Genomic DNA, 27,346 nt, shown 5'->3' on the forward strand with positions numbered 1-27,346 from the left:
AATTTACATATATATTTTTTTTTATAAAAAGATAAAATTTATAATTTGTATAAAATATATAATTTATACATTTAATTTTAAAGAATTTTACAAATCTAAAAATTTTTATATTTTTTAAAATTAATCATTTTCATTAAACTATACAATTCTTTTTTATATAAATAATTTTCGTTATTTTTTTATTATTTTAATACTCATTTATTCTATTTAATGAATAATATGAAAAAAAATGATAATTAAAATCGTTGATTTGTCTCATTATTTAATGAGATTTACTTTATTATTGATAATATTTTCTAAATGGACTAATATTTATTATTAAAAGTGAACAGGATAAAGAGCTTAGAACAAAAATAATTAATAAAATAAGTAAATATTTTTATTAAATTTTCAACATATTATATAGCAAATTAAATTAATATTTTTTTAAACTTATTTCGGATAAATGATATTTAAAAATTTATAAATAAATATAATTTTATAATTTTTTTTAGATTAATTAAAAATTTATATAAAATCTTACCTATTTTATATTTATTTTTTAATTTAAAAATAAAATTTAATATTTTTTAAAAATTAAATATAAAATTTTATGTTTTAAATGATTTTTGATCTAGACATATAAAATATATAATTTAAAATATAAAATTTTTATAATAAATTAACAATATTTATTATTAATTTTCAATATAAAATAAAATTTATAAAATTTATAAAATTTTAAAATTTAATTTAATAATATTTTTTTTTTTTAAAATAAAAAGATCATAAAAATATTTAAATATCAATATGGATATTTAAATATCAATATGGAATTACAATATTTGAAAATTAATTTGCTTTAAATAAGCTATTATTTCCTTTTTCAAAATATTCTTATTTAGTAATAAAATTTTATTAAATATTATCCAAATTTTTATAATACATATATTTCATTCCATACCATGGCCCGAAAACTGATTATTCCATTTATCTAATATTAATAACTTAATTAACCTTAAAATTAGAAATAAGATCAGCTTAAAATCTTTAAATAATACCCCTCATATTAGAGCCTCCCCCTGTTAATAATATATTTTATAGAAGTTAGTTTTATATATTTTAATCGAATTTTTTCACAATATAGATTATAGTATCACTAATTCCAGATTAATCAACTCCGACTATTCCAGGTTAAAATATAACTTCGTTTCCTCTAAACTTATCAACAGATAATTAAATAAAAGATTCTTACATATTTAAACTATAAGGATTTTTCTCACCAATTTTTATTTTTTCATCAAAATCTATTTTTTTAATTTAAAAAAATAAAATATATATGCTTATATACTTGGATCTAATTCTCTTAATTCGATTTCAATTTCATTTAGCTTTAATTCTTGATTTTCTTCATCAGATTCATAGTCTTTTTATATATTAATATATACGTTCCAATCTTCATCATTCATTCCAAAATTATCATCTTTTCCCTTATTTAAAAATAAAATAAAATAATTAATATCATATATATTTTATATTTTTTTTTCTTTAAATAAAAATGGATACTACTTTATCAGCAGCTCCTAATTATGCAATAGTTTACATTTTTTTTTAATTTAATCTAGAATTTCTAGTCGATAATTCTTGTCTGTTTTTTTCTTTTCGTCTACTTTTTTTAGAATTTTTAATCTTCTTTCATACAACATATTTAAATATTCTGGTTAATTTGTTTCTTTCATTTTAATAACCTTTTCTTTTTTTACCTTTTCAATCATTTTTTTTTCAGCTCTAGTTTCAGCTGCTTACTTTTAAACGATTTAAATTTTTTTTGTTTTTATTATTAAGGGGTTAATTATGAATCTGCTATATTTATTAATTAATACTTATCTTCTTCTAATGATTCTTTTCCTAAATAGCCTAATTTAACTTTTATTTTTTAATTCTTTTTCTAATTTCTTCAACTCCTTTATTTTTACCAAACATTTATTCTAAAATAATCTATATTTTATTTTATTTATTTTTTTAATAAAATTTGTACTTTTGTAGACGCAGGATCTTCTTTAAATTTTAATTCTAATTATTCTAAATCTTAGAGTTCTTTTTCATGGTTTTTTCTTTTTTCTTCCCTTTTTTTGTGCATAGCTTCTCTTAATCTTTCTGCTTATTTTAAACGAATTTCTTTTCTTCTTTAAATTTCTACTTCATCAACAATTTTTTATTATAAAGGAAAATCTATATAAATAGGCTCCTATAAAGTATTAAAATCAAAAATTTAATTATTTTCTCTTTCAATTTTATTAAAATAGGATTTATTTTCAAATCCTTATTAACCATATTTTAGATATTTCAATTAATCTGAATAATTGACTGCACATTCACAATAATTTTAAAATATTGATTATAATGTTTAATAGTCTAAATAATGTTTTTAATGCTAGTTTTTTATTATTGTTTATTTATAAAACAACTCGAAACCACTCGATACTCCAACATTTACTCTTTTTATAAATTCATATTATACTTATCCATTTATTATTGGAATTATATGGCATGTATTATGACCTAAAGATAATACTAAGCAGGTTTCTGTTTAGTATTTTTCTTATCCTAATTAATTATATGTTGCAAAAAGAGTATCTACACCTATAAAAACTGAGGGGACCTTTTTTTATATTTTATTTTTTAATTTTTTTTATTTCTTACTTCATAACATTCGAAATATTATTCAAGCAAATTTTGTCTTGAATAATCAGGATTGGCAAACGGCTCTGTAATTATTAATGGATGATCGACTCTTTCTTCTATAACGCCGATTTCACTAAATATAAAATCGTTTAAATTTTCCATTAAGCTAAATTATTAAACTACATTACGTTCATAAGGAGATCTATAATTTCCTTTAAATAAATCTACATCTTTTAACTTATTTTATACTAATACGGATGTTATACTTGTTTTTGCATCTTTTGATTTACTTAATAATGTTTGTATTGATAAATCTGGCCTCTAACTTGTTCCCCATCCCTTATTTAATTAATTTTTATTTTATTTTTATATTCTTCATATATGTATATGTATATGTATTTTTTTTTACAGCCTTAGTTATTCCACTTCCATAATCTATAATAATTGGTATTTCTTAATCTATATCATTTTTTATTAATTATGGCTTTTATTCTGGAGCAGGTTCATATAATATTTATTTTTATGGTTTTATTTAGTATATTGGTATTCTTTAATGTTCGTGTAAAAATTTTTGCATAAAGATTTTTATTTTTATTATTTTTATTTTATATTATTATTATTTATTATTTTAATTTTTTGCTTTATATTTTTTTTTTGTAGAAAGATATGCATTTAATTCTTTTTAATTATATAAATAATTTACTGTTTAAATTAATTATTTTTATAATTATAAATTATGTTTTTTAATTAAATATTTATTAAAAGCTATTGAAAAAAGTAAATTAAATAATGAATGAGAAAATTGCTAATTAATTTATAAATATAATAATATATTTATGGAGTACTATTATACATAAATATAATTATTATTTTTAAAAATAAAAAAAAATATCTATATATAATGATAAATTTCACTTACAAATTATATGTTTCTATTTTATATTTTAATAATATTACATTGTGGAGATGGCCTAATTATGCTGGTAAAATTAAAAATAAAACGAATTTTCTGGGAATTATGGCTAATTTTTGGTTAAAAAAATAAGAAATTTACAATTTCATAGTGTATTTATTATATAAATATTTTTTTATAAAAAATAAATTTAGTAGCTCTCAATATTATATTATAAAACTTATTATTTATATATTTTGTATTTTTTTAAAAAAAACTTAATTACCAAAAAAAAAACAATTTGTCTTTGTTATTGATTGAGTTTTTAAAAAAAGCTATAAAAAAATAATATAATCAACTGATAAAATTTTTTCTGAATATTTCTAAATTTATATATACTAAAATTATAATCGATTAGCTGCCTGTTAACCATATATTATAGCCTATCTTTTAAAAGCAAATCCATTTAAATTTACATAAAATACTTAAATAATTTTTAATTATAAAAATTTATTGAACAATCTTAATTTATTAAATTATACATTTTTAATATAAATACATTCTCTTTGCTTATTTCTGAAATAAAAATAAGCAGCAAAAATAAAAAAAATTATATAAAATATATTTTTAATGTGAAAAAAAGTCAGTAAAATAATTATTTTAAATGTTTTTAAGATTTTTATTTATTTAGTGATAATTTTTTAAATGAATTTCCTGTAAATTATATTTATATTTTTGTTAAATACATCAGAAAAATATAAAGCTGCTTATAAAATAGATCTTTTTATATAATATCAGCTTTTTGAGTTATTTTTTTTTTAAATAAAAAAAAAATACCAAAATTAATAAAATGATATTAAAAAAGTAAAAAAAATGCAATATATAAAAAGGTTTTATTTACATACTGGTTTTTTTTGTTTTTCTTTATCAATCAACAGTTAAAATATTTATAGTACTTTGAGATAAACAAATAAATAAAATTTATATAATCATTTGTAAATTATTTTAATTATGATTATTATTTATTTTAAAAATAAAATTAGTAACTAAAATTGAACTTTAGTCAATTATTTAATAAGAAGAAAAAAAATAATATAAAGACTTTTATTTTAGTATAATTACTAAGATAAAGCATATAAATATTACTTTTAGTAGAAATAGTTTAATTTATTATTAAAAAATAACAATAAATAAAAATAATACAGTTATTATATATATTTAAACTTAAGTTTATTTATATCATTAATTAAAAAAAATATTATTTTTTCTTTTCAAAATTATTCATCCTCTTCTAACCATTTTATTCTTTTGCCATCTTCCCATAGCCCTATTTTAATTTCTCCATTAGGTAACATATATTTACCTTTTCCATTTTATCTAAAAAATAAATTTTAATTTTAATAAAATAAAATAAATAATAATAAATACTTCCCATAAGCCCATTCACCTTAATAAATTCGCCTATCAGTCCAAGTATAAGTACCTTATCCATGTTTTTTATCATATTAATATTCTCCTTCATATTTTCTTCCATCTTTCCAGCTATATACTCCTTTACCATGCATATTATTATTAAGCCATTCTCCTTCATATTTTCTCCCATCAACCCAAGTATACACTCCATAACCGCAAATGCGATTTTCGAACCATTATCCTTCATATTTTGAACCATCTGTCCATGTATAAATACCTTACCCATGTTTTTTAGTTTCTTTATAATATCCTTCATATTTAGATCCATCAGCCCATGTTTCGATTCCATATCCATCTTATAAATCATCTTTCCATTCACCTTTATTTTAATAATTATATAACTTTAATTTTTTATATTTACCATCATATTTTGCACCATTTACATGTATATATATACCCCTTCCATTAGCTTTATCGTCTTTCCATTCGCCTTCATATGTATCTCCGTCTATATGATAGAATTTTCCCCTTCCATGCGCTTTATTTTCTTACCATTCGCCTTCATATTTTGCTCCATCTGGCCATATTTAAACTCCAAATCCATCTCTTTAATTACCTTTCCATTCACCTTCATAAACAGCTCCTGTTTTGAATTAGAAAGGAGGCCTTCTCTCTCTCTTGTTTGCATTGCAATTACTTTTTTGATTAAGGGCTTCTTATTGTTCATCTATTGTAAAATATATTTATTCTAATGCTTCAATTCGGGGTATATCTTCTTCCTCATCTTCATTTTTTATGATTAGTTATTAATTTTAATTATCTGATAATGGTTGGTTGTAATTTGTTTATGCTTGCTAATTTATTGATTCTGAATTTCTAAAATTTTGATTTATATGTAGAGATGATTTTATAAATTATGATTTTTTTTATTATTAAATATTCATGTTTAAACTTGAGTTCATATTTGTACGTGATAATTAGGCCTATAAATAATTATTGGTTTCCTATTTAGGTTGATCTTAATATAATTAGGATGTATTTGATTATTAATTATTTTGTTCTCCTACAAATTCGGTTTGTCTTTCTGCTTTTTGGCAGTTTGCTGTACATTATGAACATTCGTTACCCATATTTTATTTTTTATATATTACTTTTTTACTATTATTTTATTGCTTTTATAAGTAATTTTTTATATTGATTTTTTTTAAATGACTAACTTTTTACTTTGTTTAAATAATATATAATTAAAAATATTTATTAGTTTTTAAAAATCTTTTAATAATTTTTTATTGATAATATTATGAAAAAATTATTATTAAAATTATATCCTTTATTAAAAAATAGATATATAAAAATTCTTCAAATAAAATAATATAATGTAGGAAAATATTAAACTAGAAAAGAGACGTTGGTTTATAATGTTTTTATTTTGCCTATATACATTTTCCAATTCATCTGCATTTGTAACATTTTCACCTATAATTGAATAAAGTAAAGAATATTACAATTCAACAGAATCATAAATATTATGGTTTTCAAACATATGGTATATAGTTTACATCATACTCTCTATACCATCCATATTTTTATTTGATAAACGTTTAGACATATGTTTAATATTAGGTACATTTTTAAATTTAATAGGCTCTTGGATGCGTTATTTAGCCAAATCAAATTACCAAATAGCCTTATTAGGGTAATTTATAATAACTTCTGCGCAATTATTTATATTACCAGCTCCTGTTTATATAACTGAGAGATGGTTTAGCCAATACGAGAGAGCTAAAGCAACTGCGATTATGATTTTTGCTAATAATTTAGGAATTAATGCTGGATTTTTAAGCTCTTTGTATTCAATAAAAGATGCTTAAAATGATATTCCTAAATATTTATTTTTTATTGCAATCTTTATGAGCATCCCTTTCGTTTTTAGTTTTTTTATTTTTAAAAATAAACCGAAAAATCCGGCAAATTTAACAAGTTAAAATTTAAACAAAATAAAAATTATTCCTTGTATTAAGTAAATATTTACAAAGCCTAAATTCATAATTATCACACTTTCACTTTCGCTTTATATGGGAATTTTTTGGACTATTTTATCTATTATAGGAGTTGTTTTAAGTGACTTTTCTTAATAAGATTTAGGATATATAGGAATTTGTATTAGTATTAGTGGAACTTTTACAGGAATTATAGCTACTGTATATATAGATAAGGCTTCTTAATAAAAAAAAATGCCTCCATATGATTTTTATATAAAACTATTTTCTACAATATCCCTTCTGTCAATTATTACTTTGGCCGTTTTTGTATAACTTGGTCTGTAAAATAATTATAAATGGGCCATTTATATTATTTTTTGCTTTGTAGGAGTTGGGTTTTAATCTTTTATCCCTGTAGCGTCTTAATCTTTTCTAGAAAGCCTTTATCCGATGCAAGAAGTGGCAATTTTTACAGTTTTTAATTAGTTTGCAAATATTATTGGGCTTATTGGGAATTTTATAAGTACGTTTTAGTCAATTGGGAAATATGGAATTTATATGCTTGTTGGAATTATGCTTCCTTTATATTTATACACTTTCTTTTTTTATAAAACTGGAAGTAAAAGATACTTATATGAAAATAAAGAATAAAAAGAAATTATAGAAGAGGATTAAATATAAAGTAATAATTAAGATTAAAGTTAAAATAATACCTTAATCCATAGTTTCTTAAAAATATGAATTAATTTACTATATTTTCTTATATTACTTGAAAATAGGATATATACTTATTATATATGTATTTAAAAGGTTTATAAATAAATTCTTTTATGTAAATTATATATATAAAGTTTATATTTTTATATTATTTAATAAATAAGAAAACTTATTTTGATATTTTATTATAAAGAAATTTCGGATATACAATTTTAAAATATTATATCTATTTTTTTTATAATATATATTAACTTATTTTTATATAATAAGAATTTACTTTATTGATAATATAATTGGTATTATTTTTTAAAAAATAAATTATAATTAATTGAATTTTTTAATTTTTTTTAATATAAATTTATTAAATAGATTAAAAATCATATGCGTTTCTTTTTGTTATTACTAGGCTCTTTTAATGTTGGCAATATAATATTTTTCTTTTTTTTTATATTTAAAATAAGAAATTAAATTATTTTGTTAATACATGTTTATATTTATTGTATATAAAATAAATCTACCCCTTTTAAATTTAAAGCTGTTAAGTCTTTTTCTTTTTGATTAGCATTTTATACTTTTTATATCTATGGAATCATTTTAGTACTCACTTAATTATTAATATTACTCATACTATTATTTACTCCTAAACTACTATTTATATTATTCATTGATTCTTTATTTTATTAATTATTAATTGCTGCAGATTATCCAGTAATACTTATTTCTTTATATTGTTAAGCTTATTATTATATTTATTCTTTTTTTTTCTTTTTATTATATAAAAATAGAAAATATAATAGATTTTTTTTTAAAAAAAATTATAATAATTTACATTTTGTTTTGTTCCTTTTTTACTTTTTTCATTTTTTTTTTAATTCTAAATATATTTTGGTGTAGAATCTACATTTTCTTCATTATTATTTATATTAATTTCCATTTAATAGTTTTCTTAAGAAATTAATTTATTATGTTTATTATTATTTTATTTTTCTTTTTTAATAACTTAATTAATTTCTGGAAATATTTTGTTCTATTTAATATCTTCAATAACCAACTTATCTTCTTGTTTTTCCATTGATTAGGTCTTTTTAATAGTAAAAATAATTTAAATATATAAAAATTTGAAATATAAATATATTTACTAAATCGTTCAAATAATCATCTTCATCATTTTCTTCTTATTAATCTGGTATACATTCATATTCTTCATCAGAGAGATTTTCTTCTAAAGCTACTTATTAAGTATCATCATCTTAAGAATTATTGCTTAAAACATTCGTTTCTTCAGCAAGCCTGATATTATTATCAAAAATAATTTTTTTTTAAGATTCGATAATCTATTTAAAATCTTATATAGTTTTTTCTTAAATTTATAAATTGATTTCTAATTCAATATTTTATAATTCTAATACATGATTTTTAATAATTAATTCAATAAAATTTCTTTTATCTTCAAATTTAATTTTTTTAGGAATATTATCTCTAATTTTTTTGGCTGTATTAATATTATCCATTAATGATAAATTCATAAGTTCTTTTTTAAGTTTATTTTATTCTGTTGAGAGTTTCAATGTTTTTACTGCTTTAACTAATTATTTTATATTTTCGGGCATTTTTTTCTTTTTCAAATCTTCTGGAAAGTCTTATTAATTTTTCCAAGTCTAAATTTAATTTTATTTGACTTTTATTTCTAGAATATTCATCACATTTTATTCTTCGATTTCCATTAAACCTCTTCTTAATTAAATTCTATCTTGAAAATTCTCGAATATTTCTTCCTAAATTTATTTCATATTTAATTCATCTTCATATCTTCCACAATTACATTATAAATCTTTTTATTAATTATTTAATTATTATTATTATTATTATTAATTATTATTTTGTTATTAATTGTTTTATCTTTCGAAAAATTAAAAATCATCATCTTGACAATTAAGAATATCACCATCCATAATTCTTTCATGAAGTTTTGCTTTTAATTAATCTATTTCTTATTTCAAATCATTTATAATATTTTTGTATTAAGCTATATGTATTGTTACTAATTTTTTATTAGCTAAAACTTTTGTTTTAATATTTTTTGCTCTATTAGCATATTTTAAAGTATTTATTGTTTCTTCAAATTAGCAACTACTTGGACTTATATTTGCTATCATTACTGTTTTACAATTACCTCCTAAACTATCCTTAATATTTATATTTTATATTTTATGATTTGTATATATATATTTTATTATAGATTTACTTTTAACATTCGGGTTAATTTAGAATCTCTATAAGGGACAAAAAAACCTTTTTTAGATTTATCGCCTAATGCATTGATGCAATTAGCTAAAGCTAGTAATGATTAATTTATTTTTGCACCCTCTCTTAATCTTATACCTCGATTTTCTGTAACTGTTCCTCTTTCTGAACCTGCTAAGTCAATAAGTGATAGTTTTCCAGTCATATTTTCTTATTCAATGTTTTAGTTCTAGATTTGGAAACAACTGTAATTTAAAATACTGCATGACTTCTAGATGATGTTAAATTTGCATTTGTAGATTCTGTAGTTCTTCTTTTATTACCTAGAAATAACAAATTCATGACCTTTATATATTTAAATTATTTATTTATTTATTTATTTATTTATTTATTTATTTATTTATTTATTTATTTATTTATATATTTTATATATTTATATTTAATATATTTTTTTAACCTATTCTGTAGATTCTGCTTTACATTCAGATACTCCTGCAATAGTAATTCCCTATTTTTTATATATTTTTTTTAAATATTAATATATATTAATATTTTATTTTTTTTGCCTTTATTGGATCATCTCTTAATTCTAAATATGATGAATGAGGAATTAATAAGTCTCTTATAGTTTCATTATATATTTCTACATAAGTTATACTTATATGATATTCATTTTCTATATCCTTTCTTATAAATTAAAACATATCTTATATAGTCAAAGTACATAAACCAGGTATTTCCTAATTTCCTAACATCGTATGAGTTTTTCCAGTTCCTGTAGGTCCGTATGCAAAAACTGTTGCATTATATCCTTATGCAACTGGTTTTATTAAACTTTTACATGTTTATTAATAAACCTTTTTTATTAGCAAATTATAAAACTATTCATACTTTTTTTTAATTTTTTACTTCTTCTTAACTATGTTTATTAAATACTTTATCAAATGCATATGTTTGCTCTTTTGATCTGTGATATACTTCTAACATTTTTTTATTTTCATTCAAAAATTCCATTTCGATTGGATCAAATACTATCTTTTTTAATTTATATATTTTTATTAAAATTTATACTAAAATATTTTTTTTTAATAATACAATTAAGTTATCTTCAATTCTTATTATGTCCTAATCACCTTAGTTTTCTTCTTTTTAATTTAAAGGTCGTACTCTAATTGCTACTAAAATATTGGATTCTATTTCTGGAAGTAATTTTTTTTATATAACTTATATATTGTTTTCTTATTAATTTTCGTTTTTGATAATTTGTAAATCCATTTTTTGTTTTTTTTGTAGTTTAGTATGCTTTATTATTTTAAAAAAATATAAAAATAAAATAAAAAAAATTTAAATAATATATAAATAAAATTGAATAACATGAATAGAATAGACAAAATAATATATATAAGAAATTTATTAAATAATATTAAAAAAAAATGAATACAAACATTACAGCTGAATAAAAAAAGAAAAACTTCGAAGATTTACTTGAAAAATAAGGTTTTTAATATTTAAATAAAAAGTATTTAACAACTATTAAATTCATTCATAAAAAAAATAATAAAAGAATAAGAAAGATAGCTTTTTAAAGAATAAAAAAAAAAAAATGATGAATAACTTAAAGATCCAAGAGAAAAAATATTAACAATCTAAAAAGAATTTAGATCATAATATGATTTATTATAAAATATGCTAAAATAATTTAATAAAGAAACATCTAGTATAAATGAATATTTTCTAGAATTTAAAAAATTAAAAGATTTATTCCTATAAACTAATTATGCACTTACAACATTTGATAAGCAATAATATAAAGAAGTAAAAAAATATTAAACATAAAATATTTTCAAAAAAAAAAGTAACTTGAAAAACTTGAAAAAACAATATTTTAAGCCAAAGAAATAGCGCAACCTCGTACCAAGTTTCGTTTTTCATAATAAATAAATAAAAACTCAACAAAATAAAACTAAGAATCTTAATAAATATAACACTTTAAAGACTTTTCGGAAGATATACCTGGATTTTCAAATATAGAAGACCAAAAGATAATAGTTGAAGACATAAACAATAATAATTAATATAATTTAACAAGGACATGTAAATTATTAAATATAAAAAACAGTTAAATCTTTTTGAATGACATTTTTGATACTATTTATATAAAAAATATTAAAAATTCACAAATATTTATTGGACCGGTAAAATTTTCTGTTTTAATTGATAATTGTGAAAATTCAGAATTAAGTATTGCAAGTCATTAAATAAGAATACATAATTCGAAATAAACTGTTTTTAATATTTTCTCTACGAGCAAATCTATTATCGAAAACTGCACTTAAGTAAATTTTAAGCAATATAATCATTCTTATTTGAATTTTGAAAAAGATTTCTATTCTAGCGGGATGAAAGGGAAAAATAATCTATGGCAAGAAATATAAGACTTTGATTGGCTTAAATAAGAAAAATCACCTAATTTTACTTATATATATGAATGAAAAATTTTACATATGATTTTCTATTTATTAAAAATATAATTTTTAAAAAATATTTTACAACTAAATTTTTAAGTTTTAAATAAAATTTATTTAAAGTTTCTTTAAACATTTTATATTTTATAAATATTAACTAAAAATCGCTTTTTTATTAAATATTTAAAACGAATAAAAATGTAAAATTAATTAAGATTTAATATTTAATATATTTATCTTAAATATTATAAACTATTTTTTATTTTAATTTATTTAAACTTTATATAATTAAAAATATTAAAATAAATAAAAAACATAAATTTTATAAGAAAATAGTTTAAATATAAAACTTTGGTTGCATTAATATAATTTTTTTTATATTTATTTTTAATAATAATAAAATTAATATAAAAATTTGATTATTTTTTAAAATTTATTGTATTTACTTTAAATTTATTATTTATATAAAATTATTCAAATATTTTTATATAATATATTTCAAATTTTTTAATTTTCAGAATTTTTTTTTCAAATTTTAATAAATTACAAATAATATAAAATAGAATATTAATTAAACTTTTACACATATTTATATAAAATTTAATCATAAAATAATATATAGATTTTAATATTAATAAATAAAAAATAATATAAATTATTTATTTTTTCATATCATCTTATCTTTTTGATTATAATTAATTTGAAACTTAAAAAATTCATTTTAATTAAGTTTTTCCTTTAAATAATTTGAGTCATTATAGAATTAATACATATCATTTTTTACTTAAGGCATATAACATTTTTAGACTTATTTTGAATAGTTAATTCTTTTATTGTATAGTCTTTTTTTTTGCTATAATTTTTAATCTGGAGATAAATATCTCTATTCAACTGCTAGTTTTTTAACTTTTGTACTGCATTATATTAATTAATATTATTTCTTCATATATTCTTTGTAATAATTTTTCTTCTAATGCTTATAAGATGATAAAATTTTCTATTTTCTTAATCTTTAAACAATATCATTGTATTCATTATAAAATATATTATCTTATATTTAACTTTATTAATATATTTATTTTCTAATTAAAATTTAATTTTTTTTCTATTTAATCATTATTTAAGAATAATGTATTATGTTTTTTAATTTCTAACATTCTTGTAACAAAAATTATATATATTTAATATTTAAAAAAATAAAAAAATACTCTTTTTAAATTTCTAAGATTTTTATTTCAATCTTATTAATTATTATTATTCTCTCTGTTTTTTATCTTAATAAATTTTTCTAATAAAATTAATAGCTTTTTATTTAGCATCTTTGTTATCTGATATGGCAATCATTTCTTTTACTAAATTTTTGCTTTTAATGTTTTCGAATTAACTATTATATCCAAAAAAAATGCTTTAATTTTTAATTTATTTACAATTTTATAAAATATTTAATTCTATATTTAATAATTATAATTACTATTCAATATATTTTTTTCTTTTAATTGATTATTATATTAATTATTATTTATTGTCTTCACTATTACAATTAGTTGATTGCAATTGCATTTTTTATTCTAAGTTTATATCTATTACATAACTTTAATTATAATCTATATCTTCGTATTAGATATACTGCTCTTTTTAATTTTTTTCTTCATTTTATTTTTATTCACCAAATTTTATAAATTTTTATTTCTCTTTATATTTTTCACATTTTTATTAAGATTATTCTTTAATATTTTTAGTACTACATTTATCATTATTTTTCAAAATATCATTAAATTCTTAATTTTTCAATTCTAATTCTTTCTTTTATTACTCACTTAATTTTATCCAATTTTAGTTTTATAAATCAATTGTAGTTTATAACTAAAGTTATCCTTCATAACTTTGATTATTTTATACTCCTTTATTTTTATTTTAAATAATGCCTTCAAAATCTTAATTTTAATTCTTTTAAATTACTTGCTATAATTATACATCAATCTAATTAAAAACTTTATCATTAACATATTATTTTTCTTCTAATATTATTTAAATTTATTATTAATTTTTTTTATTGAATTTACTTTCTATAATGGCTTTATTAATTTAGTTATCACATAAAGCTTTATGCTTATTTTAAATATTTATTATTTTTTTCACTTCTTCTTCTTACTTTTCTAATTCTTCATCTCTTTGTTATTGTTATTGTTCTTATTTTTCTACTTAATGTTTATTTTAAATATTGTTCTCAATTTTTAATTATTTTTCTGCATCTTCTTTTTTAATAATTTAATCAACTTAAATAATATAATAATAATTTTTCTATTCATACTTTTCAATATCTTATTTTTTAAAATTTATTTCTTTGTTTTAATTTTCTTACTACTAGTTATCTTATTTTTAATTTTATGATTCATTCTATACTTTCTAATTATCATTAATTTATTATTTATATGTTTTGTAGATATTTTTTTCTAGATTTTAATTTTCTATTTATTTTTCATCTTTTATCTATTATACTTACTGAACTTTATTATGTATAATACTGTTTCCATATATTTTGTTTTCCTGTTGTTAATCTTTTTATTATATTTGATTTTATTCTTAAATTTTATCATTTAGTTAGCCTTCATGGTTTTTCATATAATCATTTACATATTGTTATTATTATTCCTTTTTTTTATGTATTTATATACAATTTATTTTTTACTTTCATCATTTTGATTTAATCTTATTTATCTTTTATATTTTTAATTATTTTTTTTATAATTTATTACAAAATATTTACTTTTTTTAATTTTTAAAATAAATAAATATAATTTTATTTACCACAAATATAAAATGTATTTTAATTATATTAGAAAACTATTTTAAATCATATAAATAGAAAATATTTCTATTAAAATTATATTAATCATAAATATTCTATTTTATTTTAATAGTATACTCAAATAAAATTTATATTAATTATTTATTTTGAAATATACAAAATAAAAGTTTTTAAAAAATATCATTTTTTCCACTGCTATAAAAATTTATTTTCAATATAAAATCCAGCAGCCGCTGCATGTCCTCCTCCATTGAATTATTCAGCAATAAAATTACATTTCGATTCTTTTTTATTATCAGCCCTTAAAGAAACCTTAATAACATTATTATTCCTATTTTTATTTTTTTAACTTCTAACAATAATAATTCCAACATTATCCATTCCATCTTAAAAACTTAAAAGAGCTAATTAATATCCTAAATCATTTGTTAATTCTGGATTATCTAAAACGACTGCATATCCTTTTGCAATACAATTAGTTTGACCCCCAATAAAAAAGGAAAATTTCTTTTATATATATATTTAAACTTATTATTATTTTTTAATTAGAATTTTTTGTCCTAAAAAAATATTTGTTTCTATATCAATATTTATTAACTTAGAAAGCAAAATTTAATTTTTTCTCACATCAAAATCATATTTATGAGAAAAAATGTTAGAAACAAAAGCTTCAGCATTTTGGTTAATTTCTTTTTTAATGTCATAAAATTCGACTAATTTTGAAATTTTCTGAATGTTTTCGAATAATTAAGTGTTCATGTATTCATTTAGGTAAAAGTTTTGGACAAAAAAAGATAATGTGAGTGTACATCCGCTCATTTTTTCATCATAAAAAATATATAAATTTTTTATATTAGTATTTATGGAAGGCTTCATTTTATAAAAAGTCAAATGATGATCTATTATTATTACTCTTTTGAACATCCCGCATAATTTTTCGATATTTTCTAATGATTAACTATAGTTATCTAATAAAATTAAAATGCTTTCATTGTAGTTTTATTTCCTAAACATATAAGTAAATTAATAAGGATCATTCTATATTTTTGCAGGATATATTTTTACAAAATCTAAACTATCGGGATATAAAAAACTTATTAGATCTTAACTATTTAAAGTAATTTTTTATTTAAATTAATCTATTTATTATTAATTATTTATTTTTTAATTATTATTATTATCATTTTTATCAAAATCTTCATTCGCTAATCTAATAATAATATCATCATTAAATTAGGAATAAAATTTTATTCCTAGAAAAGCATTTAAAAGGCTGTATACACCATCTAAACATGGATAATGATATAGTAAATATATGTTTTTGGGAAATTGTTTTTCTTTATTATCCATATATTTTTTAATTTTTTTAAAATATCTATAAAAATATTTATTATTTTTTTAGTTAAATTTAAACTCTATTTAATTTTTAAAATAAATTATAAATTTTCAAAATAAAAAGATTTATATTTTGTAAAAAAATATATTAAAATATAATTTTTAAAAAGAATAAATTATTTTTTATATGATTAATTCAAATAATTTATTATTAAAACATTAAATTTTAAATTAAAGTATTTGTTTTATTTAAAAATTTTCATTAATTATCTCTTGTACATTTTATACAATTCATATTACTTAAACACACTCTATGATAAAGTTCACTACAAATATTACATAATTAAGTATTTTTTATATCAAAAGTATAAATTAAATTATTGTTATTACAAAGTTTACAGACAAACCCTTTTCTCCTGCATTATTAACAATTATCAACATGCTAATATAAATTTGAATATTTTTTTTCAATAACTTTTTACAAAATTCCATTAGCAATTTCAACTAAATCATTTAAACTAAATAAATTTAATTTTAAACAGAAATTAATGTGATTTTCTAAGCTTACTTCAAATATTTATCTGTTGCAAATGAAGTCGTATAATAGGTGAATCTATCTTTTTAAGAGCTATTTTTATTTAAAAAAAAAAATATTTTTTAAATAATTTTTTAAGTTTTTAGAGATTAACCATAAATTCGAACATTTATTTATTTTTAATTACTATTCTATCATTATATTCAAATTAAATTATTGGTTTATAATATAATTAGTCTATTTCTTATTAAGACTTTTTAGATACTGTATAGCATTTTAAATCAAAATATTTTATTGCCTTCCAAGCTATTGGCCTTTTTTCTTAAGATATACATTATTAACAATACCAATTTCCTGTATAATTACAGAAAGATGCTGTATTCTTTATTTATATATTTTTTTAATATTATTTTTTATATAAATATATATAAAAAAAAAATTACAAAAAATAAATAAAAACCTTTTGAGATATATTTATGACAATCATAACATTTATTATCTTAAAATGTAATCTACATTATAAATAATAAATAGTTTTTTTTTTTATAAAAAATAACAATATATAATTAATTTATTCTTTTACATTATTGTTTTCTTAAAATTATTACTTGAAACTTAAATTAATATCTTTTAATTCAAATTTAGTTTTGTATAAAAGTTCAGAATTTTTCAATTTTTTAGAATTAACTAATTTATTCATATAATAGGATGAGTCAGAATGTACAATTTTCATCTAATTATCTTATTTTTCTTATAAAGGAGTTTAAAATTAATCTTAATTATTTAAACATTTTTCTGCACTTTGATTAATATTATTACTTATTTAATTGAAATTAATACTATTGTTTTACTCATTAATTTCAATATTATTGCTTTTCTAATCAATATTATATACTTATTAATAATTTTCAAATTTGACTTATTTAGTTTTTTATTTATTATAAAATATACATTCTTTTTTTTAAATTTCAAAATTTTCTTCATCTTCTTCATCTAACTAGTAAATATCTTTTAAATCAATTAAATTTTTAGAAATTGTTTTTTAATATTATTAAAATTATTAAGAAGATTAAGCTTAAAAATTATTAATTTAAGAAATAATTCCATTACTATTATTATAATGAATTTAACTTTCACTAATAAAATCTAATTATTATAAATCCAGACTTTATTTATTTATATCTGTAAAAGCATTAATAGATTTAAAATATTCGCTTTTTATAAGTTTTATCTTAGTATTTGATCCAATTTTTATATTAAAATTATCTGTTGGAGTAATTATACTTGCTTTATTATTATTATCATATTATTCGTTTATTTAGGGCTCTATTTATTGTTTTTGCTCATGTAAATAATCAATATAATTGCTACATATTTTACTTTCAAAGGAAAAATTCTATTACTATAGATGCTTTATTTAATGCATAAATTCATCTATATTTAAATGAAATACACTGTCTGGTAAATAAAAATTTATTATGTATGAGTTTAGGATATTTTCAATAAACTAATAAAATGACTTGCTTGACAATTCTAATAAAATTAATAAAAAAATCTTTTAATTTGATAATTTAGCATATTATAGTTTATTTTATATAAAATTAATTGAATATCTGTCATGAAATTAAGATTATAATTAATACCATACGTCTTATTTGTTATGATTTTCTTAGTATTTATAGTTTAATATTTATGATAATATTAATATCAACTCCTTTATTATAATACTTTCTGGGTTTAAAAGCATACAGTCTTCGCTTTTAATCACTAATTATTCTATTTCTTATATTATTTCAATTAATATTTATATCATATGATTATCTTTGTTTTATATTAAGTTTTTTTTAAAAAATAAATAAATATAACATAACATAAAAATATATAATTTTTAAATAAAATCATTTCTTTTATATTTAATAATTAAATTTATTACTTTAATAAGACATTTTATATATAATATTTAATTTTTTTTTTTTTTTCTAAAATAATAAATTATAAATTTATTGTTTAAAAAATTTTAAAAATAAAATAAAAAATTTTGTTAACAAAAAATAAATTATTTTTATAAATATTAAAATTCATGTTTTATGAAATTTCTATTCTTATATAATTTCTTTTTTAAAACAATTAAAGTGCTTTATATTTATCATTTTTATTGTTTTTATTATAGAAATTCATAATATTTAATTATTTGCTTTCTATATTTTATATTTATATAAATATTATATTTATTAATTATTAGCCCATTCATTTTCAAAAGCAAAATAAATAAAACTTATTAATTTCTAAAGAAAAAAGAAAAATAAATTTTAAAAATAATAAAAATTATAAGAATTATAAGAATAAATAAATTATAATTAATTTCTAATTAAAAAATATACTTTAATTAAAAATAATAAAAAAAAATATAAAATAATAAAAAATGATAAATAATTAATAGTTTCAATAAAGTAAAGAAAATATTAATTTTATTATACATTAATAAGTTTTTAATAAAATAAGTTTAACAACAAATTAATCATGATGAATCACACAGTTAAAATACCGTTTCTAGTAAAATAAATATATTTTTAATAAAGAAATTAAAAAATATACTAGAATTATAACTTTTAAAAAAAAGAATTTAAAATTTAATTTTTTTAAAATTTAAATATTAAAAGATAACTCAAATTACTATCAAGAAGCATGCAAATTATATCTTGCAAATGTTCTATTAACTTGCCAAGTAATTTCTTTAAAAAGGAAAAAATATATATATTTTAATATTATTTTTTAATAATTTTCAATATATGTGTAATGTATTTTTAAATATTCATAAAAATATTTAAATATAATTATGTTAATAAAGTTAAAAGAATTATTAAATGAAAAAACTGAATTGATAGAAAGAATTGAAAAATTGGAATAAATGTAAAAAAAGAAAAACTAAATACAAGTAAATAACAGTGATTTAGTAGAAGAATTAAACAAAAATTAAAATGATAAAAAGAAAAAAAAAATTAAATAATGCTACAGAATCTTAAAACTCTTATAATATAAATAATATTGGGTATAATATAAAAAATTAAATAAAATGACAATTAAAAAAATTATATGTATATTTTTCTAGACAAGAAAATGAGATAGAGAAAAAAGTAAAAGTATGATATAATAAGCAATATTAGTAAATATTTTATAAATATATAAATATGATATTTGATATAAAAAATAAGATTATTTTTAAACGAATAATATACTTTATTATGAACAATTTTAAAAACAAATAAAAAATTCTTATTAATAAAATATAAATAAAAAGGTTTTTTATATTGTATTTTTTATTAAAAAAAACATATAAGTTTTTATGTATTAATTTTTTTTACAAAATAATAATATTTATTTAATATTTGTTTAAAAAAGGATAAAAAAATTCAGATTAAAGATAATTTACATAATAATAATATAAATATAAACATATAATAAATGACAATATTATTATTAAAAAAAAAAAATATTTTAAATAAAAAATATAAAAAAAAATAATAATAATATATATATATTATTATATATATAAATATATTATATATATTATATTTATATTTATATTTATATAATAAATATTAATATATTTATTATATAATTATAACAAATAAGAAATAATTAAACGAAAAATTACATATTTATAAAAACTTTATTAAATTATTTATATAAAAATATTTTTATATATAAAAAAAAAACTTAAAAATCAATCAAAATAAATTAGTTTTTTTCATAATTCTTATAAATTCTTCTTCACTTATTTCACCATCTCCATCTCTATCGGCTTCATCAATCATTTCTTATAATTCTTCTTCAGTCATTGCTTCTCCGAGTTCTCTTGCTACTCTTTTTAAATTTTTAAGTGATATTCTTCCTGTTTAATCATCATCGAATAATCTGAATGCTTTTAATATTTCTTCTCTTGGATCTCTGTCAGCCTAATTTTTTTTTAATAATAATTAATTTTTAAATTTAATTTTATTATTAATTTTATTTTTGTTACCATTTTAACAGTCATAAGATCTAAAAAGTCTTAAAATTCAATTACTCCACGTCCTTCTCTGTCTACATCTGCAATCATTTTTTTAATTTCATCTTTTTTTGGTTCGAAACCAAGTGCTCTCATTGCTACTTTTAATTCTTTTGCGTCTATATATCCTGTTCCGTCTGTATCAAATAAGTCAAAAGCTTCTTTTATTTCTTGCTTTTGTTCTTCAGTTAATTCAGATCGAGCTTTTCTTGTTTATTTTACTGGAGGTCTTGTGTTTTTTAATTAGGACATTTGTAGATTTTGTTTATATTTTTTTTATTTAATTTATTGAGATTTATTTTTTAAAAAATATATATAAAACTTATTTTTTTTTATATATTTATAATTAATTTTATTTTTGATTTTTTTAAATAAATTAATTTATTTGAAAAATATTAAATAAATATAAAATTTAAATTATTAATAAATTTAAAATAAAAATATATTCTCTAAATATAATATAAAAATACATATATAAATTTTAATAATAAATTTATTTAATAATGTAAAATTAAATTAATTTAATTTATTTAATTAATTTAAATTAAATTAAATTAAATTAAATTAAATTAAATTAAATTAAATCAAATATAAAATTATTATTGTTTTTATAAATATAAAAAATTATTTAATAAAAATTTTAATATAATTTATTATTATTTTTTTTTATAAAATAATAAAAACATTATTATTAATCATTCCTAATTTTAAGCAAATAAACTAATAAAATCATTGTCTAATCCAGTTTTTAGTTTAATATATATATTTTTTTTTTCTTAATCTTCTTCATATTATTAATCATTATTAAATATTTATTTTTAAGATAATTATTATCTTTTTTATTCTTCTTATTATTATTAATTTTATTTATTTATATCTTTTAAAATATTATTTTCTTTACTATTAATATTTTTTTTATTTCCCATTTCACTTTTTTTGTGCCTAATAATAATTTTATGTCCATCAGAAGATTATATAGTTTTTTTATAAGTTTATTTTTGTGATTTTGTTAAATTATTTATAGAATCATCTAATATAATAATAGATTAACTATGTATTTATAATATAAAAAAAAAATCATAAATAAAACTAATATTTGAAAAAGTACTAAAAAAAAATTACTTGTTTTAATCAATAACATGTACTTCTATCGGAATTTCGATTTCATATTATTTCTTTAATTATTATTATTCAGTTTATTTTTTTATTCTATCTTAATTGTATTAAGATTTATATAAATTATACATTTTTTATGGCCCACAATTATTAAAGTTATAAAATCCTTCATTAACTGTTTATCTTAAATTCATTTTTTATTTCTCGTTTTCTTTTTCTTTAATTGCTTTTTTTATATAGAAAAATCTATTTAATTTTATATATTATTTTATACAATTTTCAGGCTTGTAAAATTCAGCTTAAGAACGAAATAATTAAGTCTAAAGTTATATTTAATTATTATTTTCTTTATCTAAAAATAATTATTACTATAATTCTATTTGTGCTTTTTTTTTAAAAAAATTAATTATTAAATTACATAATAAAATATATATTTTTTAATAAATTTAAAAAAATAAAAATATATTATATTTTACTTTACTTTTAATGGTGAAAATTTATTTTATTTAAAAATTTCTTTCTTCTCATTTTCATTTTCATTATCATTAACATTATTTTATTTATTTTTTTCTTCCTGAATTTTTTACGCTAATTTTATTTTTCTTATTCTTCTTTATCCTCCTTCTGATGTTTTTGGTCTGTTTTCGCTTATTTTCTGGACTTTTTAAAGTAGATCTTCTGGTACTTCTTTAACTTCATCTTCTTTATTTTACTCCTAAATAACTTCCAGCTAAATATTGTTAGAACTTTTATGATAATTATATTTATGCTTAGAGCTTGTATTGTTTAAAAGACAATGATTTTCCAAATAATTATTATTATTAACTAAATTATTATTTTAATAATAATGTTTTATATTCTCAATCTAATCAATTTCATCTTCTAATGTAATTTCATACAGAGAATTTCTTTTGTATTTACTTTTTTCTTCATATTATTCTTCAAATTCATCATAATTCATTAAATATTCAACTTTTTCTTATTATACTTATACCTATTCTTGACAACTATCTTTTAATTATATTTCATTTCCTAAACTGTTTCTTGTTAGAATTTAATTAGTTTGATCTATCAAAGGTTAAAGATGTTATTTAGTTTAAGATTTTTATATTAGCTATTTTTATTTATATTTTTTATTAAAGTGTGGGTCTGTTTAAAAAAATTTAGATTAAAATAAACTTTTGGATTTTTTAATAAAAAATAAAATTAAATATTAAAAATAAAATTGAAAAAAATACCTTATAGGATTTTCATGATTATTTTGTTTATTAAAATTATTATTACTTATTAAAGTAGATTTTTACTACTTTTTGTAAATTTAATATAATGATTCTACTTTTTCTTATTATTTTAAAATATATATTATTATTATTATTATTATTATTATTATTATTATTATTATTAGTTATTCCATTTTTAAATTTTTAATTATAATTATAAGTTTACATCTTAGTGTTATTGTTTTAATTCATATTATTATTTTCTTTTTATTATTAATATTTATTTATTTAAGATTAATAGTTTTTTTTTATGACGTGTTTGAATTTTGTTATTATTTTTTAACATCATAAGATGGAGATTATGATACTTTTGATATTTTTTATCTTTGTTCTAATGAACCAGCATTATTTAATACATTAACGCTATTAATGTTATTTTATGATTTGTGAAAATTATTTCTATTTCTTATATTGTTGTATATTTTATATATTTAGTTAATTTTTTCTTTATCTTTTTATTCAAATGGATAAAAATGGGGTGTACTTCTATATAATTTTTTTTTAGTTTTTAAATAAATTTAATTTATAATTATTATTTATATTTTATATCGTTATTTATATTATTATTTAAAATAATTATTTCAAATTAAAATTTTATTGTAATTATTTTATTTTCTCTTTATATTTTATTTTACTTATTAAACGATTGCTTATCATTAGATTTATTTTCTTGATTTCTTTTTTTTTATGAAACATCTTTTTTAATTTATTCATCTTTTTATTGTTTTTCTATTTAATTTTTATTATTTTTTATTTTTTCTGGTAGATTAGGACTATTTTGAGATTATTATTAATTGCTTTATTTATTAATTTTCAAAAAAAATCAATACAAAATATTCATTTTTATATTTGAATTTTTTGTTATAAATAAAAAAATTAAAAAATAATGTTTTTTTTTAAAAAAATAAAAAATTATTAATAAATGAACCTAAAAATATTGTAATAAAAAGGGCTATTCATCATTAAATTGCTTTAATAAAAGAAATAATTATAATTGTTAGAATAAAGTATTGGTGTATGAGATAAATACATTATTATTTTATTTATTTTATTAATATAAATATTATTATATATTTATTTATTTTTTTATTTATTTATTTTTATATTTATATATTATTTATTTAAATGTTAAGTAAAATAATTTAAAAGAAAAAAATTATAAATATCAAATTTAAATAAATATAAATATTTTTTAATATGTAATAAAAATATAAAATATAATATATTGCCATTAATTAATCAAATAAAATTTTTGTATATTTATTTATTATATATTTAATAAATAAGATATGAAATTAACCAAAATAAAAAATAAATTAAATGTAAATATAATATATAAAATTTTTTATAAATTAAAAATAATAAAGAAAATTAAAAAACTAATTTTATAAAAATGAAATAATATATTAAGCTTTAAAAGATTGATTATATAATTCTAATATTTTGTTTTATATATATAATATTAGATGGTATTTTTCACAAATAATTATTTGAAATAAATTATAAATTTACTAAGCTAATATAAATAGGTACTAATTATAATGGTGGATATTATTTATTCTTTAATATAATAACACAATTTGGATATTCTATAATAATTGGCATATTTTTATTATTAGGATTTGTATTTTTTCCAAATCGTATTTAAAGTCTAAAAGTATTTATATATACTGTCCTTATGAGTTATGCTATAGCTTTACTAAAAATATGGTACCATGAACCTCGTCCATATTTTGTATATACAGATTTGGAAGGATTAGGTTGTGACCCTGAATATGGTAAACCTTCTGGACATGCAATTGTAACCATGGTTTTATATTATTTATTATTTGATTCTTATGCAAATAAGAAATTTTACGATTATTCAATAACAAATTCTTTTTAATTTTAATCTTAAGATATCTAATTAAAATATATTATTTAAGTAACTTAAGAAGATTAAGAAAATAGAAATAAAGCTAAGAATTTATTTTTGATGAATCCTATTTATTTGATTATTTACTCTATATTAGTTTTTTTAATTGGTATTAGCAGAATTATCTTAGGTGCACATGGCTTTCATTAGGTTTTATTAGGCTGGGTATATGGTATTGCCTTTATAGTTTTATATAAAGGAATTTTCGACTAATATTTGGATGATTTATTACATTTTTATACATACAAATAATTCAAAAGCTTAAGCCACTTGCGATCACATGTAATTATTTTAAATACTATACTTTTTATTATGACTGGAATTAATTTGGTTTCTTATTATTTTGTTGAAACTTATGCTATTACTGACTATTAGAGAGCTACTTATTAAGAAAACATTAGGAAAAAAACATATTGTTAGAATTTCAAAGTTAAAAATTTTAATTATTTAACAGATTCATGTCTTAAGGATACTTTTGCTTTACCTTTAGTATATTCAATTTTTATAAATATTATTTATACTAAAGGAGATTATTTCCCTTAAGAATGGCTTGATAATTATAAAAATTGCCAATTTTGAAAAAAGTAGCTCGTATTTTTGTTTTAGGAATAGTATTTGGATTACCTACTGGTTTTTGTGAAATTATTGTATTTTCTAATATATATGTATATTACTTTTTTAAAAATTATTTAAGATCATTTTTAGTTTCTTATGCACTTATTAAAATTTTACCTCATGTTTTATTTTTATTAAAATTGGATATTTAAGGCGATTATCTTAAGGTTGATTAAGAATTAAGCTTTTATGATACAATCAATGAAACAGATTTAAAAAATTATAAAAATTTAAATAGTATACTTTTATATAAATATATTAATATTTAAAAATATATTATAAAAAATAGGAGCTAATAACTTATTATTGAAACATGATAAAATGATATAAATATAAAATATATTTTTTTATTGAAAAATATAAAAAATAATATATTAAAAAAATATTTTTACCATTTAACATATATATAAAAATTTATTTTATAAAATAGTAAAATTAATTTATATATATATAATAATAGAAATTTATATTTAATATATATATTTTTTCTTTTGTTTTGTAATCTTAATTATATAATAAAAATATATAAATATTATTTTTTATATATTTATATTTTCAAATATAATTTTTTTTATTTAATCATTTAAATTTATTTTTATAATTAATTATAATTAATTATTATAAAATGTAAATAGACATTTATCAAAATTAGACTTTTCTATTATTTTCTTATTTATATTATTTTTATATATTTAAAATTATATAATATAAATAATTAATTTATAAAAAATAAAATTTAAAAATAATTATTTTAAAATTTTCAATATTTTTCAATTTATTTATTAAGAAAATTTATTATTCTTATTTTTATATTATTACTCCTTGTATTAATATATTTAAATTTTATTAGAAATGTTAATTCTAGAAAATATAAATTATAAATCAATTATATTTTTAAAAATAAAACATTATTTAATAGTTTAAAATTGTATGATATAAATATTTTATCAAGAAGTATATTAATATATAATAAAATTATATAAACTATTAAAAAATAATCTTTTATATTCAAATAATATTTAATAAATTTATAAAAAAATAAAAATAAAAAAATAATAAAATAAAAGTTTTTAAATAAATTATTATTTCAAATTATATTTATATACAATATAAATATTATTTAATTATTTATATATGTTTTAAAAATTAATTTAATATAAATTTTATTATTATAAATATAATAATGAAATTAAAAAAACTAAAAATAAAAAAAGATATAAAAAAATTTTTAAATTAATATATAAATAATATATTTTTTATTTTTTTAAAAAATAAATTATATAAAAAATATGATAAAATAATTTAAAGTAAAAGGA

The 27,346-nt window shown here is 16.4% G+C and overlaps 5 protein-coding genes across 5 annotated transcripts, besides 34 other annotated features; 1 reads left to right on the forward strand and 4 right to left on the reverse strand. All coding sequences in view use genetic code 6, as the record gives it.

Annotated features, from left to right (window-relative positions):
- The first annotated feature begins 545 nt into the window (after positions 1-545).
- Positions 546-592: a microsatellite.
- A 102-nt stretch (positions 593-694) lies between these two features.
- Positions 695-730: a microsatellite.
- Positions 731-773: 43 nt separating this feature from the next.
- Positions 774-814: a microsatellite.
- IMG5_165470 (hypothetical protein) lies at positions 805-3,241 on the reverse strand (the record flags this gene model as incomplete). The annotated part of the gene is made up of 5 exons (XM_004030190.1): positions 805-1,286; positions 1,331-1,469; positions 2,018-2,641; positions 2,683-3,003; positions 3,074-3,241. 5 exons carry the CDS (start codon positions 3,239-3,241, stop codon positions 805-807), a joined length of 1,734 nt encoding a protein of 577 aa, XP_004030238.1.
- Positions 3,242-3,245: 4 nt separating this feature from the next.
- Positions 3,246-3,301: a microsatellite.
- Positions 3,302-6,098: 2,797 nt separating this feature from the next.
- Positions 6,099-6,175: a microsatellite.
- Positions 6,176-6,213: 38 nt separating this feature from the next.
- Positions 6,214-6,256: a microsatellite.
- Positions 6,257-8,708: 2,452 nt separating this feature from the next.
- Positions 8,709-11,187, reverse strand: IMG5_165480 (kinesin-like protein kif19, putative; the record flags this gene model as incomplete). The annotated part of the gene is made up of 7 exons (XM_004030191.1): positions 8,709-9,253; positions 9,398-9,854; positions 9,914-10,257; positions 10,393-10,420; positions 10,479-10,769; positions 10,822-10,947; positions 11,008-11,187. The coding sequence occupies 7 exons, from the start codon at positions 11,185-11,187 to the stop codon at positions 8,709-8,711; spliced, it is 1,971 nt and encodes a 656-aa protein (XP_004030239.1).
- Positions 8,764-8,806: a microsatellite.
- Positions 9,504-9,557: a microsatellite.
- Positions 9,504-9,560: a microsatellite.
- Positions 10,259-10,349: a microsatellite.
- Positions 10,261-10,362: a microsatellite.
- A 39-nt stretch (positions 11,188-11,226) lies between the features above and the next one.
- Positions 11,227-11,279: a microsatellite.
- Positions 11,280-11,343: 64 nt separating this feature from the next.
- On the forward strand, positions 11,344-12,507 carry IMG5_165490 (tubulin-specific chaperone c, putative). The gene is made up of 3 exons (XM_004030192.1): positions 11,344-11,409; positions 11,477-11,727; positions 11,769-12,507. Exons 1-3 carry the CDS (start codon positions 11,346-11,348, stop codon positions 12,402-12,404), a joined length of 951 nt encoding a protein of 316 aa, XP_004030240.1. The 5' UTR covers positions 11,344-11,345; the 3' UTR covers positions 12,405-12,507.
- Positions 12,508-12,787: 280 nt separating this feature from the next.
- Positions 12,788-12,849: a microsatellite.
- Positions 12,832-12,887: a microsatellite.
- Positions 12,835-12,887: a microsatellite.
- A 2,479-nt stretch (positions 12,888-15,366) lies between these two features.
- On the reverse strand, positions 15,367-15,945 carry IMG5_165500 (hypothetical protein; the record flags this gene model as incomplete). Its single annotated transcript, XM_004030193.1, has 2 exons — positions 15,367-15,693; positions 15,814-15,945. 2 exons carry the CDS (start codon positions 15,943-15,945, stop codon positions 15,367-15,369), a joined length of 459 nt encoding a protein of 152 aa, XP_004030241.1.
- Positions 15,946-16,319: 374 nt separating this feature from the next.
- Positions 16,320-16,366: a microsatellite.
- Positions 16,367-17,916: 1,550 nt separating this feature from the next.
- Positions 17,917-17,959: a microsatellite.
- Positions 17,960-19,261: 1,302 nt separating this feature from the next.
- Positions 19,262-19,297: a microsatellite.
- A 64-nt stretch (positions 19,298-19,361) lies between these two features.
- Positions 19,362-19,413: a microsatellite.
- A 26-nt stretch (positions 19,414-19,439) lies between these two features.
- Positions 19,440-19,486: a microsatellite.
- Positions 19,451-19,490: a microsatellite.
- Positions 19,491-20,572: 1,082 nt separating this feature from the next.
- Positions 20,573-20,680: a microsatellite.
- Positions 20,584-20,674: a microsatellite.
- Positions 20,681-20,784: 104 nt separating the features above from the next.
- IMG5_165510 (hypothetical protein) lies at positions 20,785-21,356 on the reverse strand (the record flags this gene model as incomplete). Its single annotated transcript, XM_004030194.1, has 2 exons — positions 20,785-21,012; positions 21,078-21,356. The coding sequence occupies 2 exons, from the start codon at positions 21,354-21,356 to the stop codon at positions 20,785-20,787; spliced, it is 507 nt and encodes a 168-aa protein (XP_004030242.1).
- A 136-nt stretch (positions 21,357-21,492) lies between these two features.
- Positions 21,493-21,572: a microsatellite.
- A 22-nt stretch (positions 21,573-21,594) lies between these two features.
- Positions 21,595-21,689: a microsatellite.
- Positions 21,613-21,699: a microsatellite.
- A 1,881-nt stretch (positions 21,700-23,580) lies between these two features.
- Positions 23,581-23,630: a microsatellite.
- Positions 23,631-24,215: 585 nt separating this feature from the next.
- Positions 24,216-24,256: a microsatellite.
- A 310-nt stretch (positions 24,257-24,566) lies between these two features.
- Positions 24,567-24,624: a microsatellite.
- Positions 24,625-26,450: 1,826 nt separating this feature from the next.
- Positions 26,451-26,513: a microsatellite.
- Positions 26,514-26,556: 43 nt separating this feature from the next.
- Positions 26,557-26,627: a microsatellite.
- Positions 26,586-26,654: a microsatellite.
- Positions 26,655-26,736: 82 nt separating this feature from the next.
- Positions 26,737-26,788: a microsatellite.
- Positions 26,789-27,060: 272 nt separating this feature from the next.
- Positions 27,061-27,096: a microsatellite.
- Positions 27,097-27,346: the final 250 nt, after the last annotated feature.

Source organism: Ichthyophthirius multifiliis (genome assembly GCF_000220395.1).
Source record: "Ichthyophthirius multifiliis unplaced genomic scaffold scaff_1120509251235, whole genome shotgun sequence".
In the NCBI taxonomy this organism is placed as follows: Eukaryota; Ciliophora; class Oligohymenophorea; order Hymenostomatida; genus Ichthyophthirius; species Ichthyophthirius multifiliis.